Source organism: Mus musculus, chromosome 2 (genome assembly GCF_000001635.26).
Source record: "Mus musculus strain C57BL/6J chromosome 2, GRCm38.p6 C57BL/6J".
NCBI lineage: Eukaryota > Metazoa > Chordata > Mammalia > Rodentia > Muridae > Mus > Mus musculus.
The window spans coordinates 80,551,846-80,574,121 of record NC_000068.7 but is presented as its reverse complement, the minus strand read 5'-3'; the positions used below and the strand labels follow the sequence as shown (position 1 = coordinate 80,574,121).

The 22,276-nt window shown below is 37.8% G+C and overlaps 1 protein-coding gene and 1 non-coding gene across 5 annotated transcripts in view; one reads left to right on the top strand and one right to left on the bottom strand.

The window, feature by feature from the left end:
• The window catches only part of Nckap1 (NCK-associated protein 1), an 80,671-nt gene that overhangs the window by 7,061 nt on the left and 51,334 nt on the right, over positions 1 to 22,276 (top strand). Inside the window, exons 2-7 of one of the 4 annotated variants that reach the window (NM_001355410.1) lie at positions 2,892 to 2,909; positions 3,893 to 4,003; positions 19,338 to 19,424; positions 19,864 to 19,920; positions 20,673 to 20,815; positions 20,895 to 20,985. In NM_001355410.1, coding sequence (NP_001342339.1) covers positions 2,892 to 2,909; positions 3,893 to 4,003; positions 19,338 to 19,424; positions 19,864 to 19,920; positions 20,673 to 20,815; positions 20,895 to 20,985 — 507 coding nt within the window. Of the gene's footprint in view, positions 1 to 2,891; positions 2,910 to 3,892; positions 4,004 to 19,331; positions 19,425 to 19,863; positions 19,921 to 20,672; positions 20,816 to 20,894; positions 20,986 to 22,276 lie in introns of all 4 variants that reach the window. The other 3 variants (NM_001290745.1, NM_001355411.1, NM_016965.3) reach the window with 3 other exon arrangements.
• On the bottom strand, positions 15,335 to 15,437 carry Gm24461. The gene has a single exon (XR_003954152.1). It is a non-coding gene; the product is annotated as a U6 spliceosomal RNA (small nuclear RNA).

Below are 22,276 nucleotides of genomic sequence, written 5' to 3'. Positions count from 1 at the left end.
GGTCCTCTGCAAGAGCAGCAAGCGCTCTTGACTGCTGAGCTGTCTCTCCAGTCCAGAATCATGGAAAATTTTAGGAAAGGATTTTGAAGGATGTAATGGTTTAGATTACTCTTAGATCATGATTTCCCCAAGATTTATGATTTATATTCACCTATAGCATAAAAATATCCTTAATTAAACCAGATGGGCTATGGGACACTTGGGTCAAAAGACAGGTCATCTTCCCTTCTTTTCCCTTAGGTCCCCTCTCCTCCCCCTTCCTCCCTCCCTTCCTGTAGTGTGCATTCAAATTGGAGAAGGGTTGGGGGCGGTGTGGTGCGATGCTTAGTATGCTGGACAAGTTACATAGCCAAGATGGCATTCAGGCTAATATGGCTAGCTACCCAGTCTCTCTGATCTGCCTGTCTCTATCCGCCCCCAGTGCTGGGGATACTGGCAGACTGCTTTTATTCCATTGCTAGGATCTGAACTCAGGTCCTCATGCTTGCCCTTGACCTGCTGAGCTGTTTCTCAGCTCCTTTTGTTATTGTGTTTAGATTCAGGTGTAGCCAAGTAGTGTGATGTTTTTTAGTTTTTAAAAAATTTGTACTTCCTGAATGACGTCTCAAAAAGTAAAGGATTACTAATAATTTTGATAGCATGAGATGCTTTCAAATATATTGACAGTTTCCATTCTAAAACAATATAAATAATTTTCTTCCAAGTTTTCTGTCTCCCAAATGACTTGTATTTATGAATTAATCTTTATAGCTAGATTTCTGGTGAGTTAGAACTGTCCTACTGTGGTAGTATTGTGTAAAATCCATAGCTGAGTTGCAGTCACAGCTCCTTACTGGCATGGATCTTCCCAGGTAACTTAATCAGGTCACAGTTTACTTTTCCTTGTCCTTTGTTCCTGAGAATTCCTCACATAAGCATCTTTCTTTTTATTAAGTAAATATGCCACGTAAGCTGCTTTTAGAGAACGTGTAATGGAACATCTGTGTATTCCTTATTTTGTATTTTTTAAAAGCATTTATTGTATTCAAAACATACCTGTAAGTTCCCCACAAATACCACACCCCTGTAGTGAATATAGAACTTTTTAGGGCAGGTTGTAACTATTATCTCCAGTTTAGTAGATAAAGATGTCAAGATATGAAAGATAAAGTCATCTGCTCTTGGTTATACAGCTATTCTGTGGCGTAGTCAGGACATAGGCAGGCTGCTTTAAAACTCATGCTCTTGGGCTTTAGGGATGCGATGGTAGAATTTGTTCCTAACATACTTAAGTTTCTGAGTTCAATCCTCAGCACCTAAACCCCAAAATAAAACATAAAGCTATATTCTTTCTGTAAGTAAAGCAATTATAGTATGTTAGACCTAGGGTGAGTGATTGAGGAGGGGAATCACAGTTGTTAAGGAAGTTACACTAAATGTGCTGGTTGTAGATACTGTGACAGAGACTGATGATAGTCTCCGTGGTAGACTTCTGGGTAATTATCATAACCTTTATTATAGCCATTCCTAATAACAGCATATATTTTTGAGCACTTACGTCTCAGTCACTTTGTTAGATGCTTTACATGGGTTACCTAAGCTCTTGAACCCCTCATAATGACATGGTGAGGTAAGTATTCTCCCTTCCGCATCTACAGAAAAAGAAACTGAGACTAAGAAATTATATATATCTATCTAATTTGTATATATACACATACATACATACATACATACATACATTCGTGTATACATATCCATCCCCAGAGCTAGTGAGTGAGAGGTTAGAGGCCTAGCTGCTTTTAGCAGAATCTGTCATTAACTCAGGGATGCTCTTTACATATGGCCCACTGAGCAGCATGCAAAGAGGTAATCTAATTCTAAAAGAAGTTATATATAATTTTATTTTTCCATTGAAATGGGATTATTTTTTTATTTTGTCAATATAAGAAGGCATATTTCTTTTGTGATCTTGGGAAATGGTTATTGTTTTTAATGATAGTTAAACTGATAATACTGTTAAAGTGGATACCCAGATTTTTAAATAAGTAGAATATAAAAGATATATATCATGAAAAGACAATGTATTGAATCACTATAGGATTCTGTACTGTCTCATGCTTGGTTTATATAAGGACATGATGATCTCTACCTATTTTTTATGGGCAGTATCTTAGTTATATGACTCTTGGTTGCTAGTTTATGTTATATATGATATCTTGAAATTAGACAAATTAGAAAACTAGTCTATAAGAAACTATTTTAAAAAATATAGCCTGAGGGAAAGTCAGAATATGCTAATATTATGTATAAATGAATTTGCATAGTAGCCTTGTCAGACCCATTAAAGGTTAAGTTCTAAATTTAAAAAAAATGTTCGATTTAATTATACCGAGAATTGGTACTGTGTTCCTATTTTCATTTATAAAAATAGGAATGTTTTTATTGGCTTAGAAGCTAGGTGATATTTGAAAAATAGTTTCAATTTGAGCTAAAGTACAAAGTTCATCCTGTAACAATTAATTATTTTTATTCTTGGCTACCGTTTCTTTTTAAGGTATGTAAAATTTCACTGATGGTTTTGCGCCTATTTTTTATAGCTGCATGTAGTCTTTATTTTTCCTTCTTTCTAGTATTATTTTAAGTTGGTTTAGCAAGACCACCAAGATACTGACATGGTTATACACTTACACAGTAGTATTTAAATCTATATGCATAGTATAAACTATATAAATCTATTGTCTAATAGGACTTGCTACTTAAGTACCTTATGAATTGTAGCACCATACAGTTTTCATCTTGTATTGTTACTCATAGTCTGCAGTGCATAAGTTTTCTACTGAAAAAGTATGTCATAGTTTGACAATCATTGTTTACACGTAATCTTCTCTCTTTTTATTACAATGCTTCCCCAGCAAGGACAAGTTTGGAAGGTTTGCAAAGCTTTTCACCTTCCCTCTGCCCGCTTGCCCGCTTTCAGATCAGTCTCATGTTTCATAATTTCTCTTTCTGTAATCCACAACATAGCCATAGTAAACTAGAAGGTCAGGTTACAGTACTGTATCTCCTCTCACACCGCAGACAGACATCATTGTAAAAGCATTTACTTAAAAAATGGAATAAAATTTTAAATAGGAATGATATGATTTTCAATATTTCCCTAAGAAAAAGCATCCCACTTGCACCAGCAGTTGTCCCTTAACTGAGCTGTTAATAGTTCCTCTTAAAGCTTCCAGTGACATTTGTAGAGTGTCTGCCTTCTCACTGCAGAGGAGGCTGCTGTTGTGGGCAGTGCCGTGCTTGTGAGCTAAGGACAGCCAGCCAGCCATAGGTGCCTTGCTTGAGGTGCTGCTGGCTTGAGGAGCAGTGCTAGAGCTCTTGCTTGGAGGACGGGCAGCACACCTGCAGGGCAGAGCACCTTCAGCTTCAGCGGCTCCCAGTTCTTTTGAACTAGGGCTCTTGTATTAAAACTGAATGTTGAAAGCGAATGAGGAAAACATTTTGGAAAAGACATTCAAACATAAGCCTTCATTTTATAACACTTAGAAACATTTTAGGACTCTACTTAATATTTAATTTTGTAATACTTTATCAGCTTCAGATGAATACAATCCTACCTCAAACCAAAAAGGTTTTCATTTTCTTTTCCTTTTTTTAGGTTTGAGCTTTTTCCTTCACTGCTGTTCTGCGCTAACTGCTTTAAAACTTTCCATGCGTTTTTTTCAGTAGAAGAGCATCTCTGTACTGTCTCCCATCGCATCTCTCAGCTGTGACAACCCCTGCACTTTGCCTGTTCATTTATCACCTGCTCACCAAAACCAAGAAACCTTTCTAATTCCTGATTTCAGATTTGCTCTTCTTCCTTGATTTTTAGGAAGATACATTTTACTTTTTTTCATTACTGTTGTTTTTTTAGGCATGTGGCGACCCCAAGGCTAAACCCTCCTACCTTATTGACAAAAACCTGGAATCTGCTGTGAAATTCATAGTCAGAAAATTTCCTGCTGTAGAAACGCGCAACAACAATGTAAGTTGTCCCAACTTTCTACTTGACATTTCTCATCTAAGAACAGCAATGCTCAGTGCAAATGTTTTATCTCCTGTTAATCTAATGTCCTGTACAACTTTTAGACCTTGCTTAAATGCTTTTAAAGATAACATTCGTTTCTTTGAAACTGGAAAAATTTTAGCTACATTTTATGTGGAAAATGTTGAGTGTTAATTTCTTGCACTATTTTCTTGGATGAATAGGTAATGGATAGATAAACCGCACCCCAAATGTGTGTGACTGTTCGGGGTACCTTTTTATCCTTATATCTTTAACCTAGTTTTCTTTTGGAGTTGGCAATGGCTTCATGGAGCTTGATTGCTTTAGTAATCAGCTTTTAAAATGTGTTTGCTTACCTGCCATTTTCCTAGTTCCCGAGAGCACTTCTAGAAGTGAGCAGGTTATGGTCTTTATGCTATACTAGTTCCTGGGGGAAGCTTTCTCTTACAAAGTTTGGTCATATTTAGTCTTCCTGGTACGTTTATTTTTGGGCAGTTTCTGTTTAGTAATTTTATGAATGAGCAATTTTAGAAAGAGTTGTTTTACTGTAACATATTTTTAAAATTTTTATAGAAATCTTCACAGGCCATTATTTGTCCCATATTTCAACTCCTGCTGTCTTTTTGCATTATGTAAAAATTAAATTTAACAATTTCCCCTTATGAGCTCTCCAATCTTGAGAATCTTTTTAAAAAATAAATTGTCGCCAGGCATGGTGGCACACGCCTTTAAGCCCAGCACTCGGGAGGCAGAGGCAGGCAGATATCTGAGTTCGAGGCCAGCCTGGTCTACAAAGTGAGTTCCAGGACAGCCAGGGCTATACAGAGAAACCCTGTCTGGAAAAATAAATAAATAAATAAATAAATGAATTGTCATGTTTTTGTCCTGAAATGATATATGATCATTGAAGAGTTATATTTCCCTTGTTGAAAATAATTATTTAAAAATTTTTAATTTAGATAGGAATGTTAGATAGAATTATTAAAAATAAGACAGGTGTTTTTTTTTTAAGTCTTGGTTTGGGTTTCTTAAGTTTTTAAAAATGTTATTTTAAGGCTTTTTTTTGATGTTTGGATTGGTAAAAATCTTGGTTTTATAAAAGGTTATATTAGTACTTTATAAGTGATTATATACAAGAATCACCAAGAGGTCCTACTAGGAAAAAATTGATTGGAAGCATACACTTTTAAAAAGACAGATATTTCATTGAATAATTTCCATACAACCAAAAATTAAAATATTAAAGTGAATAGGAAACATGTATTCTTTAACAAAAGAAAAAAAGAAAGAAAGAAGAAAACAGGTGGGGGTGGTGCACTCCTTTAATCCCAGCACTTGGGAGGCAGAGGCAAAGAGCTCTCTGTAAGTTTGAGGCCAGCCTGGTCTACAGAGTGGTCTCCAGGGCAGCCAGAGCTAGAAAAACCCTGTCTCAAAAACCAATAATAACAACAACAAACGAACAGGTATTAATTTGTAGTTTGTAGTAAGATATTTACATATCCTTTTAGATGTGGTGAATCATTCTTTTGGGCAGATGCAGGCTGCTCTTGGTGACAGACCAGTCTGCATTGGGAGTTTCAGGTCCCCAGGGTTGCACAATTAGACTGTCTAACAAAAATGAAAAACACATCCTATAGAAAGGACAAATGAGCTGGTGATGATCAGTAATCTGCTGTCTCTTCAGAGAGATTACACACTCACCTGAAATGAGTTTTCATAAAAGCTGTCTCTTAGTTCTGTATATACTTGTTCTTAATAAAGTATCTGACATGAAAATCTTTTTTTTTTTTTTAAGATTTATTTATTATTATATGTAAGTACACTGTAGCTGTTTTCAGACACACCAGAAGAGGGAGTCAGATCTCATTACGGATGGCTGTGAGCCACCATGTGGTTGCTGGGATTTGAACTCTGGACCTTCGGAAAAGCAGTCGGGTGCTCTTACCCACTGAGCCATCTCACCAGCCCCTGACATGAAAATCTTACATTTAGTTTATGTTAATTTTTGTATGGCTCATTTACTGGATGTAAGAATTTAGACAGTTGTTAGGAGCTGATAGGTACATATTAACTGTTTATTAATAGTAAACATTTTAAAGGGCCAGTTAATAGATTAATAGTTTTTACTGTTCTTAATATGCTTGACAAACTGCTTGTAATAACAGTGCCCTGCTAATACTTGTTCTTTTATAGTTTTACTTCCCTTTTCAAAATTTAAAGCACAAAATTGGAAGTTTTGATACTTTGTTGAGATATGATTCACTTGCCATACAGTTTATCTCTTTGAAGTGTATGGCTTAGGGCTTTTAACTCCACAGAATTATTCTGTACCACACTGTTGACCTACATGAAGTTAAAATGTTGGTTGGTTTTTAGTGTATTCACAGCTCTGTCAATTTCAGAGTAGTTAATTACCCAGAAGAAATTCTGCTTCCTGCACAGTCAGAGTCCCTGTATCCCTGCCAGCCTCCCAGTGCTAGGCAAGTGCTAAGTACTAAGTACTAAGCATTGACCTACTCTCTGGGCCTCGTCTGGAGGCTAGCCTCGCGCTGTTATGAAAATATAACTGTGACCTGTAATACTTGTGACTGGCTTCTGCCATTTAACACAATGCTTTCCAGGTTTATCCAAATGCTGGCAGATTTCACACGTCATTTCTTTTTTTAGTGACAATTATCCCACTATGAATATAAAATACTTTATGTATTCAATCGTTGAGTTGATAGATGTTTGTGTTGTTTTTACTTTGCTCAGTCATGAGTTATAGTTCCGTGAACATATATAGTTTTTAATATATACATTGTGGTATGTGTTTTTTTTCTGTGTTGAATTTATACAATCGATAACATGTTAACTGTTATAACTATGTGGAATTTACTCTAGAGTCTGTTTGTTGTATGATTTTACAATTCTGCAGATTATATTCTGTGGTACTCTTTTTGGTTGGTTGGCTGAGTTTTCACGACAGGGCTTCTCTGTATAACAGCCCTGGCTATCCTGGAACTCACTTTGTATATCAGGCTGATCTCGAACTCACAGGGTTCCTACCGCTGCCTCCCTTCGAGTGCAGGGATTAACGGCATGTGCCACAACTGTGTTTGTTTTTTAAATACATGTCATTGTACTATGTATTGACTATTTGAGAAGTCTTATCTCAGCCTTTGTCTGAGTCTGTTAAAATGTTGATGAGAGACTAGCTACTTTAGATTAGGAAATAAAAAAAATTGTGCCTTATAGTTACTTTTTAATTCCATAAAATTACTTAATGAAGGCCAGGTGTGGTGGTGCACACCTTTTATGTCAGTACACAAGAGGCAGAGGCAGGTGGATATCTGAGTTTGAGGTCAGCCAGGTCTAGCAAGTGATTTTTCAGGCCAGCTAGGGCTATATATGAAACCCTGTTTCAAGCGAAAACAACAAAAATTAGTTCATGGAAAGTTTAAAGGTTTGAGTGACAAACAATGTCTGGACTTGCTAGGAAATGGCAGATTTCCTTCTTTGCCAGAGACCATGCTTATGCTTTCCCCAGGACTGGCACTAGTTCCAGTTTGCTTCATGCCTTACAAATAGTACTTGTCCTTCATTTAAGAAAAGGAACTCAAGAACAGAGATTGTTTTAATGAAAATCAACAATTTTTTTTGAAGTTTCTAAAGTAGATTGTTCTAAGAAAATTTTACTCTATCAACATTGTAGCTAAAAATGTTTCTGGTTTTAATTCTGTCTTTAGCAACTAGCCTCATCTTATCTCCAAGCATTTTAATTCTGCTGGAAGCCATGAGCACCTGAGTTGGAGTGTGTCAAAGAAAGTGTTGTTGTTGGAAGCAGGCTTGGTGTGTAGTGCATCCCCAGTGTCCTCAGGGTTACTCCTGTTCAGGCCCCTTTGTGGGCATGAATTGTATATTTCGTTCTGGATTTAGGGAAAAAACTGTACATCTCACCTCCCATTAAGATGTTGAGTCAAATGCCTTATATGCTTCAAAGTATGCTCTTGAAATGCAGTTTTGTTATAATGCTAACATACTAGTTTTATAACGATAGGTGCCACTTATTTTGTCTCTGTATGTGCTGGGCTGTGCATTTTGGTAGATTGCATTTAATTTCAGACTAGCCAAATTACTGAATTGTCCAGATGTGTACTTTAAAACTATTACTATTTTTTCAAGTAATTTTAACTTAAAATTTTTTTCTGTTTTTTTTCTTTTAATTAACATCTAAAACCCAGTTTGTCATTAAAAAAAAAAAAAGAAAAGAAAAAGAAAACCATTACTTGTAATTCCTGTACCTAGGAGGGGAGGCAGGGGGATCAGCAGTTCAAGTTCATCCTCGGTTGTAGCGAGGTCCAAGCCAAAACACAGACAAGCGAGTGCAGGACCAATCTGTCCTTAGAGAATCTTCCTGTTGTGTGTTTAAGTGTAATGTCTTGATTTTAATTTCCCAAGAAATTGGAAATATTAGTCACTGCCATATGTACTATCTTAGGGTCTCTAAGCACAAGTATATTGTTGGTGTATGGAGAGTGACAAGGATGATAGAGGAGTTCTGTACCAGAGCACAGGCTGTTGTCACAAGTCTTGGAAGACCATGTACTATTCAACCAAAAATATTTGAAGTTATGGATATTACTTGTCCTTAGGGAGCACAATATTACAAGAGGCTATGCAACAATTGTTTTCTGTGTAAGTAGTTTACAGCCACTCAAGGAGAGATAAAACCTGCAATAAAGTGGATTCAGTTGTATAACATCACTGATTTTAAACCCCATTTTTGTTCCTGGTGCCTGATAACAGAGAATATCAAATATCCAATGAAAGAACAAAGCTTTTCGGTACATGTTAACTGACTTTCACTTGTATTAAATGTTTCCTTAGACTTATATCAGGATCCAAAATCTTTTTTTGTTTGTTTGTTTTGTTTTTTCGAGACAGGGTTTCTCTGTGTAGCCCTGGCTGTCCTGGAACTCACTCTGTAGACCAGGCTGGCCTCAAACTCAGAAATCCACCTGCTTCTGCCTCCCAAGTGCTGGGATTAAAGGCATGTGCCACCACTGCCTGGCCCAAAATCTTTTAAAGCTAAAATATCCCAGTGCTTTTTAGAAGTAAAGCTAGTGCAATTCTCATTAAGGATGCTGTATGGGTCCTGAATAACCTTGTAAAAGAATAAGATTCCCAGGTTTAGAAACATGTGTCTAGGGTCTGGAGAGATGGATTGGTGGTTTGGAGCACAGGCCTGGACTCAATTCCTAGCAAACACATGGCAGCTCACAACTGTCTATAACTCCAATTCCAGAGGATCTGAAACCCTCACACAGACATACATGCAGGCACATGAAATGCAAATAAGTAAAAAGTAAAAAGAAAAGTTAAAAACCATGTGTCAGGTGAGCTGGTAGCAGTATTGGGATAGATGTAGGAGTGCCCTTGATATGCCTGCTGTGGGAAGGAATTAGAAGGAAAATGGAAGGACATATAAATTCCTTTTTAGCCAGTCTTTAAGGGGCTTTCCTAGTTCTGCCATGGCTTCTGTTATGAGAGCAGTATATAGTGGTTAGAGGGTGCACTTCAGAGTCAGAATTTGAGGTCAGTACTAGTTATGAGATTTTAGGCAAATCATTTGGAGTCTGAAAGCAACATTTTTCTTATGTCTAAAGTGAAAATAATCCCTGTCTGAAGGAGCAGTTCAATTTGCCTTAAAGCATTTAACACAGTCTGGCAATGGCTTTAAATGGGGTAGCCATTGCTTATGTTCCACCTAACTCCCTGCTGTATGCAGTACACTTCTAAATGCCCCCTGCAACTGTCTGTTATTTGAATTTCTGCTAGCTTTTGAACAGCTCCAAGCTGAACACAAACTAACATTGAGCACTCTTCTTTTATTTTTTTCTGTTGTGTTCCCTGCCCTGAGCCACTATCTTGTAAGTTGGTTGCTTAAACTAGAATTTTATAGTCTTCTGTGGCTTTTAAAAATATTGTGCCTGGCAAATATAGAAGTGGATGCTCACAATCATCCATTAGATGGAGCACTGGGTCCCCAATGAAGGAGCTAGAGAAAGGACCCAAGGAGCTGAAGGGGTTTGCAGCCCCATAGGAGGAACATCAATATGAACTAACCAGTACCCCCAGAGTTTCTTAGAACTAAACCACCAATCAGAGAAAACATGGTGGAATTTGTGGCTCTAGCTGTATGTGTAGCAGAGGATGGCCTAGTCGGTCATTAATGGGAGGAGAGGCCCTTGGTCCTGTGAAGGCTCTATGCCCCAGTATAGGGGAATGCCAGTACTAGGAATGGGAGTGGGTGGGTTGGGGAGCAGGGCGAAGGGGGAGGGGATAGGGGATTTTTGGAGGGGAAACTAGGAAGAGGGATAACATTTGAAATGTAAATAAAGAAAATATCTAATAAAAAATTTTAAAAAATTATAAACATCAAACTGGTTATTTTGGGCATGTTTTCAACACTACACAATTTCATAAACTTTCCATTCAGGTATATGTTATCTGTTGAGACAAGTTCTATCTATCTTAAACCAAACATTGATTTTTATTTTTATGTTTCCTAGTTTTCTCTACTTGCTACTTCTTCCATTCTCTAAAATGGGTAGTAAACCAAACCAATATTTGTGATACCTCGCATATCTGTCTCTATGGACCAAACCATTTACTTGTTGTTGAATCTCTGATGTCTAGGAGATAAGGGCCAACAATAAAACTTTGATTTAAAAGGAATGAGTGTGATATACATATTGTGATGTTGTACTTCAGCATGAGTGTATGTATTCCCTGATGGGAACTTGATGGAATGTTGTTTTTAACTAAATTGAACTTGAATTCTAAGAAACACGAATTTTAGTACAGTGAAAAATGACTCAGGCAACAGTATTATTTTTAAATGACAGAAAGAATACATGATGGTTTTAAACACTCAATGTTTACTGGGTAAGGAAGCAAAAGAAGTACGGGCTCAGTGGAGGTTGCATAGGACAGCTCAGGGTGTTAGGCTTGAGGTGCCCATTAGAAATGCACTGAGCGGTAAGTGTAGTACTCAGGCTACAAATCTAGAGCTCAGGCTAGGGGCAAGCTGAGGACCAAAGAAAGATGCTTGTTGGGGATTTTAAGAGGCTTAGAGATTGCACCAGTCACTGAGGAAAGCAGAGAGCGGCTTGGCAGTAGAACCTGAGGTCATGCCCTAACTCAGTTACTGTTGACGCGCATGAGCTGAGATTATGGCCAAGTCGGCATATGCGTATTTTCTTACTATAGGCTTCATCAGGCAGTTATAATAGAGAAAGAGAAGGGCCAAAATAATGAGCTAGGATGGATAAGAAAGGAATTAGGATCTGACGAGTGACAGTGGAAGACAAAGGCTGATAGTGAAGGGCTCTGAGTGAGCTGTGGTGGAGGTGTGGCTATTCTCCCTGTAATGCCATCTAATGCTTTCCCAGAGAAATAGATGTCTAAAACAACTAGGAGAAGCCAAGATGACTTAAGAGATAACTTTCATATTTTTGTCTTTTGTCTTGCCAATGAAGGAAACTATCATTCCCTCCTGTGAGTATAAACCCCAGATAATCCATGGGTGACCTCACTTCTATGCTTATCTTTTACTTGGTCCACCAGGCTCACTGTCCTCAGGACTCTCTGCAGATGTGGCCTTTTTTACTGTGGCCTTTCTTATACTATAACACAAGATCTTACCCATTTGCTATCTTTATGAGTTGGTGAGTCATTGTGGCTTCAAGCAGATGTGGAGCTGTAGTTTTGGCAGCATCTTTGACTTTACCTGGGAAGAGTTGTGGAACTGACTTTTAAACTGTATTATTCACCTTCAGCAGCAAGCATAAAGATGTCTTATGTATGTGAATGTACATTCCTCAGTATATTCTATGCCTCATTTAAAGTCTTTTCTCATACATTTTTGTTCAGCTTCTCCCATGATGTCTGATACTTTATTTGCAGTATTTTTTCACAAATAATGGATGATACATTATTTACTGATCATATTTCACTCACTTGACTGTCTTAATCACTGTTGAAAACTCAAAAAGCAGTTCTGATTTTAAAAAAAAATCCTCTCAAACAAAATAAAAAATAAAAATGTCTTTGTGAAGACATATTTGTAGCCACATTGATTATTCCTAAATCCAAACTAGAAAGAGTTCAGCTGCTCATCAATTAACCGAGGAATCGATAAACAAAAGGGATTAGTACCCGCCTCCCAAACTGAGTATCTGGGAGCTCAAAGGAAAACACTACTGATACATCATATTTATGCTGCAACTGAACATTAAGTGTTAAGTGAAAGAGTCAGATAAACCAAGCTCTGCATACTCTTTGATTCTATGCTATAGCAAGTGCCTAGAAAAGGAGAGGTTTATTGAGACAGGAAGCAGATTATTATTTGCACAGGGCTGAGAGTGAAACCTGGGTTAATGCCAGGAAGCACAGTGTACTTTGCACTTTGGATGCTGAAGCTCTGAGACGTGAGATGAATCCTTGGTTCTTGTAGAATTTAATTCAGATGGGCAATGTAGGTGACAACGGATGCACTTTCTTCTTGAGACTAAGTAGAAGAACGAAAATAGGAATCAAGATAAGGGATTAGAGAATACTAGGGGAGAAGGTTACTTTAGCAAAGTTTTCCTCAGTGGTATAGCCATCACTAAAGAGAAGTGAGCAAGGAAGCTCACAGACGTGACTAAGGCTATGCAAGAACTCAGATTGGTGACATGCAGCAAGGCCAGGTGATAGCTCTTGATAGTGATGAGATTTGAGAAAGAAAATTAGAGGTGCTTGAGGAGAAGGGGAAGGGGTTGGGGAAGGATTGTGGGAGGGAGTGACTGGGACGGGGAGGGGACAGTGAGTGGGATGTAAAGTGAATAAAAAAATTAAGTAAAAAAAATCAATCAAATGTAACCTTTAAAAACGTAAAAAAAGATTTTATTTTAATCATGCCAGCAGATTACTAGAGTTTCAAATCTTATTTTGAAATAACATTATACTTATATAAAATTTTCAACATAAACTTCTCAATACGGTTCTTCCCACTGTGTTAACATATTGCATCATCTTTATTCGAACTGCTTTTTTCAAGATAAATGTTGAGTACCTTCAGGAGCACACTCCACTAATACTCTGAAGACCCTTGAGGAGCACGCGTCCTAAGACCAGCTAGAAGCCACTCTAGTAGTCCAGTCGAGTGAGAGCTTTGACAGCTGAAAATGTATCTCAGTACTTTTTAAATGTGTCTGAGGTGGACTCTTACTGAGATGCTGAGCAGAGTTTTCCTGGAGCTAGACTTCTCTTGGTTTTCTCTCTCTCTTTTTTTTTTTGGTGTGGGGGGGGGCTGTTTTGAGACTGGTTGATAAGCCCAGGTAAGGCTGCTAGAATTATAGATGTGTGCCACCATAAAATAATAAGAAGGTAATAACTATACTTTAGCATTTATTTAATTGTAATAAGAAATTGGTATATCTGCAGTTCAAAAGTGCTGAACACCGTAGTATGCAGTTACACAGTTGATGCTATCTTTTCTTTTTTCCTGCCTCTCTGTGTCATTCTCCCTCCCACCCATTTCTTCTCTCTCTCCTTCCTACTTGACGACCCTTCTTCCTTCAGTCTTTCTGGCGTTCATTCTTGTATTGGCTGTTGAGCTCAGTGACATGCACGTGCTAGGCAATTATTCTACCAACAAGTTATATCTATATCCATAAAGCTGCCTGTGAAACATGTACTTTGACATTACGTGTTTAAATTGTTCTAATTCTCTGGCTCATCAGAATAGGAAACTGAATTAAATGATAGTATACAAGAAAAAAGTATAGGCATGGACAGGGACTTTCTGAAAGAGACTCAGTAATTATAGGAAATAACCTGAAAATCCCAAATTTGATTTCACAAAATTAAAGAGCAGAGTGAAGAGACAAGCTGCAAAATGGCAGATAATCTTTGGCAGATATATTTCATATGGGGATTAATATGTAAAGAATTTCATTAAGAAGCCATAAAAAATCTTCTGATCATTATTGGGTTAATTGTTGGCTTGGATTTTTTAAAATCTACTTTAATAAGGGTTCTTAAATGCTTCAACCTCCCTTCTAGCCCACCACCCAGAGGTGGGTGGAAAAGAAAGGTTAGTAGGAAGTGAACCTGTTTAGAAATAGTTCTTTGGGACGATTCCAATCTTTGTTGTCAGGAGTCCAGTCCTCTAGCAAAACTCCAACACCAATCAGCAATGGCAGTCCAGTCCACCACTCACAAATCAGCAAAGCACTTTGATCCAGAAGAAACAACGAGGCTCTGTCAGTCGGCCTGAGTTTGAGAAGCTGCAAGAAGCCACCAGAATATCCCAAGAAATTCTCTACGAAGTCACAAAAAAGATCAGCAACGTGGTGCAAGGGGAACAGTGCCAGAGTCTCCTCCCACTGTCTGAGGAATCATAGTCTTTCTACACATCACCCATCCTATCACGTGTCTGCTTCAGCAAATCATTCTGTCACCTGTGTCTGCTTCAGCAAAACCTCATGTGACATAACTGAGGTTCCAAAGAAGCCAGAAATTTCCACTTCACTTAGTGAACTAAACAGTTCTCAAAAGGACCACAAATAATTAGTTTTTTAAGTGTTCAACATTTTTAGCCATTAGAGAAATGTAAACTAAAACTACTTTGAGATGCCATTTCATCTTAGAAGAGCTACTGGCATCAAAAAAACGATTTGAGATGCGACCTTAACCATGTCAGGATGGCTGTCATTAAGAAAGCAAATTAATTAAGTTTGTGAGTGCAATGGCTGTGGACTGCTCCGGACACTGTGCCTCAGAACTTCTCCCCACTCTCATGCTCCTGTGAATACACGGTGTGTGTGCAAAGAAAAGGCTGAAAGGGCAGGAAGGAAAGAAAGGGAAATAATGGATTTCTAAAAAGGAAACCAAACCCTGAGAAGAAGTGCAGGCAAGGATGAGAGAAAGCAAACCCTGTAACTTATTGTTGATGGGAGCGTGAGCTGTCTCCGCCACTGTGGAATACAGTGTGGAAGTTCCTCAGAATGCTAATGTAGAATTGCCAGAGGCCCAGCTCTACTCCTCGGGCAGATACACAGTGGTCACCATGTCCTTCTACAGAGATGCAGCGCACCAGTCTTCACTCTTGCATCATTTACAGTAGCAGAACCAACAGTAGTGGAACCAACCTAGATGCCCATTCATAATTGAATGAATGTAAAAAATAATTCATAGATGCCCATTCATAATTGAATGAATGAAGGTACATGCACACAGTGGAATTTTTAAGTAACATTAAGGAACAACAAAATCGTGTTAGAAATTATAGAACGCTTCCCGAGTTTGCATATCATTCTTGTTCAGGGGCCATGCTAATCTCTGTATCGTTCCATTTTAGCATATGTGCTGCCGAAGTGAGCACGATAACTATACTGAAAGCTGTAGCCATGTTTCTTATGTTAAAGATTAGTGAGTTAGTCCTGCTAAGTGTTGGTTCCTTCAGTCATTTGCCTTTCTTAGAACAAAACAAAAAGTAGGAAATACTAAATTTCAATTCCATTTAATTTTGTCTTTCTAAAAAAAATGCTTGTTAATTGAACCAAGCAAGATTAATCAACAAAATATTTCAGTTTAAAGATGCACAATTTCCATGACTTAAGGTATGCCTTATTTATTTCAGTTTTTGCATATCTTATTTTAATGTTAAGAATAAAGGCTCTAAGCCAGAAAATGTAAACAGTTATACAAATGTTTTGCTAAAATATTTTCATATATTACAGGATCATGCTTTAAAATTGTTGAGTACATGGTTTTCAGATAGTACCTCTCTAATGTTCTGCTGTATAGCAATAGCAGTAATTATTACCTATGCATATTTTAAATAACCTCTGACCTTGAACCTGTCATTAATGGTTTTTAGGTGTATCATAAACTTTGAAAAATACAGTATAGTTCGTTCCTTGTTTTCTTTGTAATTAAAGCCTGAGAATTGTGATATTTGACATCTCTCATGCATAGTTTTATGAAGCTTAGCTTCACTAAAATGTGGAACATAAGTCTTACTGTTAGGTAGAAACTGTGTGATCCTTATGAGATGTTAGAAATAATGCCAAACACAGTGCATACTCCTCAAATATTTGCTTACTGCAAGTACTATCAGTGGTGTTAGGATTACTTAGAAAATAATTTGGTTTTGCTTATTTGAAGAAGTGGTCTGTAGCCTCCATTATTAGTCTCCTGACATGGAATGCATAGTTTCTAGGTGTTGGCCACTCTCAGTGTTGTCCTGTGCCAGTTTATCCAGTTGCCTTGGGTAATTGTATAAATGTGTCCCATGTGATGATGGGCACATTAGACTTACAGACGTTAAGCTACTCACCCTTTTTGTATGCACAGTTGGAGAGGGACTTTCTTTTTTTTTTTTTTTTTTTAATTTATTATATGTAAGTACACTGTAGCTGTCTTCAGAAGACACACCAGAAGAGGGAGTCAGATCTTATTACAGATGGTTGTGAGCCACCATGTGGTTGCTGGGATTTGAACTCTGGACCTTCGGAAGAGCAGTCGGGTGCTCTTACCCACTGAGCCATCTCACCAGCCCTGGAGAGGGACTTTCTAAAGACATTTTTTTTCCCAAATATGTCCTCTGGCAGTCTGCGTTATGATCCTTTATTTAACACATTTGGATTGGATACTTAACTTGTACTTCAGAATTGTAAGTACTGGAGAGTCTAACACCTTGAGTCTTCTACACTACACTGTCTGTAGTGTAGGAGATGACAGTGACAAGCTAGACTCGAAAACAGTGGCTGCCATCAGGAGCGAGTTAGTCAAGGATGGTTCCTGAAAATGGGGTTAGTATTTAAGCTGAGTGGTTTAGGATACTGGGATTTGGATGTAAGTGGTGAGATTTTCCTACCCCTGTAGGAAACCAGAGAAATCATGAGCTGTGCATACAAGATGGCAGTTGGTTTGCTCTGTAGGCTACGGATGAATGTAGGGGAGATTGAGTCTGGAAAAGTAAAGGGTCCAGATTGTAGAGAGCATTAAAACCTCACTCACTCACTGAGAACTTCTCCTGTAGTCACTGTAGCTGATACAGCACCTAGGAATACTGTTTTGGGAAAGTTAAGGGGGAGATTGAGACTAAGGGGGTATTATTATTGACAAGAGGATAGCAGGCAAGAATAGAACACATTTGAGAAGAAACTGAGATCTCTGATCTTGGCTGGTACTAAGTATTTAACTTTGCAACATTTGTTTTGGATTTTGTAGGTAGTGCATCCTTTTATAAACATTACATTCTTGATATATGAAATGAAGGTTTGTAAAAGATCATTAGTGTTTACAAGGGTATGATGCAAACTAGGATACTGCGGTGGGAAGGAAAGCAGTGTTAATGATTACCTTAGTGCTGTTGACATTAATTAGGATTAAGAAGTCACATAGCAACCATATCATTCTCTCCATATTCTTTTGTTTGTTTGTGTTTTGAGAATCTATGTAGATTTCACTGTCTTGGAACTTTATATGTAGACCTGGCTGGCCTTGAACTCACAGAGATCCCTCTGCCTCTTTGTGCTGAGATTAAAGGCAGATGCCATCATACTTTTTCTGTCTTTTGGGGAGGGGAGGAAAGGAAGGAAGGGAACAGGGTTTTTCTGTATAATAGCCTTGGCTGTCTTGGAACTTGCTTTGTAGAACAGGCTGGTCACAAAACTCATGATCTGCCTGTCTCTGCCTGCCGAGTGCTGGATTAAAGGGGTGCACATTCACACCTGGCACATACCTTAGTTTTTGAGCCTACTTTTTCCTCTTGTATGTTGGAACTCAAATTTATGGAATTAAATACCAGAAAAGAATCATGATCAGTCAGAAGTGTTTAATAAAGTTATTAAACAAGGTTAAGGTATAATCCGAGGACAAGGAATCAAGTTATTCACCTGATAATTCTGGAATAGTTGTGATTAAAAATGCAGAGAAACATGGAATTTTTTCAAACTGCTATATTGTACAAAATAGTTAATTATTCTGAGAGGAAGCTGCACACTGAAGTTGCCCATCGCTGCTGCCCATACCTTAACTCCTACATTTATGGGGAGAGGTGAGACTGCAGTTCTCAGCTTTCCAGACAGATTCCTTCTTCAAGTGTCCTTACTCAGAGGCACTTTGGGTGCTATGCCAGATTGCTTGCTGTTTTCAGTTTGCTTTTCCTGAAGAATCTTCTCCTGCTGTTAGGCTCACGTTTGTAAGTGTTCTGACTTAACAGCTCATTATAGTCACGTATAGGCAGGCATCTCTTTCCCAATGCTCACATGTAAGTATATATGACCTGATGACGACCTCAAAATTGTGTGGACTCTGGCAGCATGTTGGGGATTTTTAAATGCTTTCTTGTATTTTCTAGTGTTCTCACATCCAGAGTGCTTCTCAGACATTTCATGAGTATTTAGATCACCTGGGCTCTGTTGTTTAAGACAGAGTCTTATTCAGCAGGCCTGAAGTGGCCCAGAGAGTCCACCTTTCTACTGAGGTCCTAACTGATGTTCATTAGAAAACATGAAGGCTACTAGGATCTGGGTGGTTCCCTGGGATCCTGGGCACCCTGTTAAATAGGCAGCAGAAAAGACTAGTCTTCAGAAATGATGGTAATCGTTGATTTGATAAGAAAAGGCAGTGCTTGTCAGGTCAATAATTTTACTGAACGGAATACCTTTTTTTCTCACGTTTCCTTCACTCATGTCTAAACTCTAGTCTCGCTTTGTTTCATTTCTTTTTTGTTCTTGTGATTTTCTCTTTTGTTTGATAACTTATTGTGTTCTGTGGGTCTGATCAGGAACCGTTACTGTATTTTATGTTTGTATCTACATTTTATTTTGCATGCGTAACGTGGCTTTGCCTGGATGTTCTTTTTGGTAAGTTCCGAATCTCTCTAGCATATTGTTTTTTGTAGTGTAAGCTGTTTTTCACCTTCTTTTCTCCCACTTCTAGTGAACATAGTCATGATTTGTTTTTAAGTTTTTTGAAAGAGTTCATTTGATGTATTTTCTCCTCTAACATTTTTCAGTTTTCTGCTGTAGTGCAGTTTGGTACTAATCCTCCTCGGTCTGTTTATGGCCTCCCACTCTCAGCTGCTGATCACATTAGTAGTCGCTTTCTCAAGTGATTGGGTTTGAAAAAAACCTTAATCATTTAGAAGTCTAAAACTTGTGCTTTCATATAGCAACCATATGAAAGATAGTGTACAGTGAAACCTGATACTGCTCTTCTGTCGGAAAATAAACTCTAATTTTATTTATTTATTTATTTATTACAGCAACAGCTGGCACAGCTACAGAAAGAAAAATCAGAGATTCTGAAAAATCTGGCGTTGTATTACTTTACATTTGTAGATGTTATGGAATTTAAGGTATGCGTTTAAATATGTAAACTTTAAGGTTACAAGTGGAAAGAGAGGCCCATTGGTTATGCAAACTTTATATGCCTCAGTACTGGGGAATGGCCAGGGCCAAGAAGTGGGAGTGGATGGGGGAGCGTGTGGGGGACTTTTGGGATAGCATTGAGAATGTAAATGAAATAAATACCTAATAAAAAAATAAATAAAAATAAATAAAAATTGAAATATAATTTGCTAATTGCATAAATTGCTCTGTGGGTTATGTGGTAAAAGAATTTCAGAACCAAAGTCTAAAGTATACTTTATCCATTTGTGTTTTCTGAATTTAAAGTTCTTTATTCAATGCCGAAGGTGTGGCTCGGTGATAGACAGAATGCTTGCTTAAGCATGCAGAAACCCTGTTGTAATTAAACCTCAGCCTTCTCCCGCTTACCTAAGCTTCTCTTTGCAGGACCATGTCTGTGACTTGCTGAATACTATTGACGTTTGCCAAGTCTTCTTTGATATTGTGAGTATCATTTTTGGGAAAATTTCCTAATTCTCTGTTTACAAAGAACTCAGGGAACCAATTGTTTTTCTTAGAGTAAGGTTTATGAGTAGCAGTATAAAGTTTTAGCATTGTTTATTTGGCTTGCTGGATAACTTTTTTTAAAGTAAAGCTATTGGCATATAGTTTTGTGTGTTGTAAAATAGCTGTTAATTTCAGTTTTTTATCTTAATATACCTAACTAACCACTGGACAATATTTTCCTGTAAAGTCAACTTGACAGAGTTTCCTTTGTATGACATTTTATAGATGCAAAAGGTCAATGTGAGGAGTGTACCCATTTACTTTCAATGCTCCGGTTTGCTTTGGTGAGATGGGTGCCAGTGCTTTTTTTGGTTTTGTTCCTTTCAGCTCTTACAGCTTAAATACAGTAGCCAAAGTCCCTTTCCTTTTTTCTGTAATTCCCCCCCCCCTTTGTTTTTTGTGTTGTTGTTGTTTTTCAAGACAGGGTTTCTCTGTGTGGCTCTGGCTGTCCTGGAACTCACTTTGTAGACCAGGCTGGCCTCGAACTCAGAAATCTGCCTGTCTCTATGTCTCCCGAGTGCTGGGATTAAAGGTGTGCGCCACTACCGCCTGGCTGTAATTCCCAAATTTTACAGGTTTAGAAAAAGAAATTAGAAATCCAGAATTGGGGATAAGCAAAATATGTAGACTTTCATCTGTTTCAGAGTTTGGCAGGAAGGAAATAAACTTGATTTTTTTTTTTTTTTAAGACTGTGAACTTTGATTTAACAAAGAACTACTTAGACTTGACTGTAACCTATACAACATTAATGATACTGCTGTCCCGGATTGAAGAACGGAAGGCAATCATTGGACTATACAATTATGCACATGAAATGACCCATGGAGCAAGGTAGGCAGACATCACACAGAATGCTTGTGACGTTCTCAGAGCCTTACAACTCATTTGAATTTGATGTGTGTATTTTAAGTGACCGAGAATATCCACGCCTTGGTCAGATGATTGTGGACTATGAAAACCCTTTAAAAAAGATGATGGAAGAATTTGTACCCCATAGCAAGGTAAGAGTTGTTTTATTGTTTGTTGTTTGGTTTTTTGTTTTCTTCTGGGTTTTCAGAGACAGGGTTTCTTTGTATAGCCCTGGCCGTTCTGGAACTAGCTCTGTAAACCAGCCTTGAGCCCACAGAGATCCATCTGCACTTGCCTCCTGAGTGCTGGGATTAAAGTCCTGCGCCACTGCTGCCCAGCAGGAGCTGTTTTTTAGATGTGCAACAGTACACATAAGGAATTGTTTACCCATAGGGAGTTAAAGAGATAACTTAGTTTTAGGATAAAAATTATAATGTGTTATGAAAAACTGTTTATCTGTTGAGTTAGCTGTTTCAGGTTCACAGTCATACAGAGACTCAGGAATGTATTGATTTTAGTTATTAAGTTGAATTATAGTTATTCAGTTGAGTGTAGTATTCAGCGGTAATAAAGGGTATAGTGCAGTATTCTCAGGTTTACCAATGTACTCTGAAATATTGTATAATTTACTTAAACAGCTTAATTGTCTCTCACTTTTCTTTTGGGCTAAAAATAGTCTTAAAGTAGCAATTATCCCATGTGGTTGTTATAAAAATTGAAGCAGTCACTTCATCAAAAGAATTTAGATACATAATATTGCATTAAGAATTTAGATACAAACCAGTCAGAGGTGGTACACGTAGCCTTTAATCCTAGCACTTGGGAGGCAGAGGCAGGAGCTCAGCAGTTAAGTGCACTAACTACTTATTCTGAGGACCCAGGTTTGATTCCCAGCACCCACGTGGCAGCTCATAACCACCTCTAACTCCAGTTGCAAGAGATATAGTGACCTTTTCTGGCATTCTCAGGTACTGCACACATGTGATATACAGATATACATTGCAAAACCCATATACATGCAATACATTTCAAAAACTTTTTTTTTTGTTTTTGTTTTTTTCGAGATGGGGCTTCTCTGTATAGTCCTGGCTGTCTTGGAACTCACTCTGTAGACCGGCTGGCCTCGAACTCAGAAATCCGCCTGCCTCTGCCTCCCAAGTGCTCAAAAATTTTTTTAAAAGTTTATATACATAGTATTTCATCCTAAGACTTTAGAGTCATAGTGTTGAATCAGTTTTAGATGTATTGTATCTTACTCTCTTGATGAGAAAAAGATGACAGGAATTTTTTAGAAGTTATATGAAATGTCCTTTTAAAAAGACACATTGAAAGATATTTCTTAATAAATTTGATGGGAAGAAATCATTGTGGTAACTGTCCTGCAGCAAGACCTGTCATAGATCTTATCCAACATCATCACAATAAATAAAGAGTGAGGAAGAT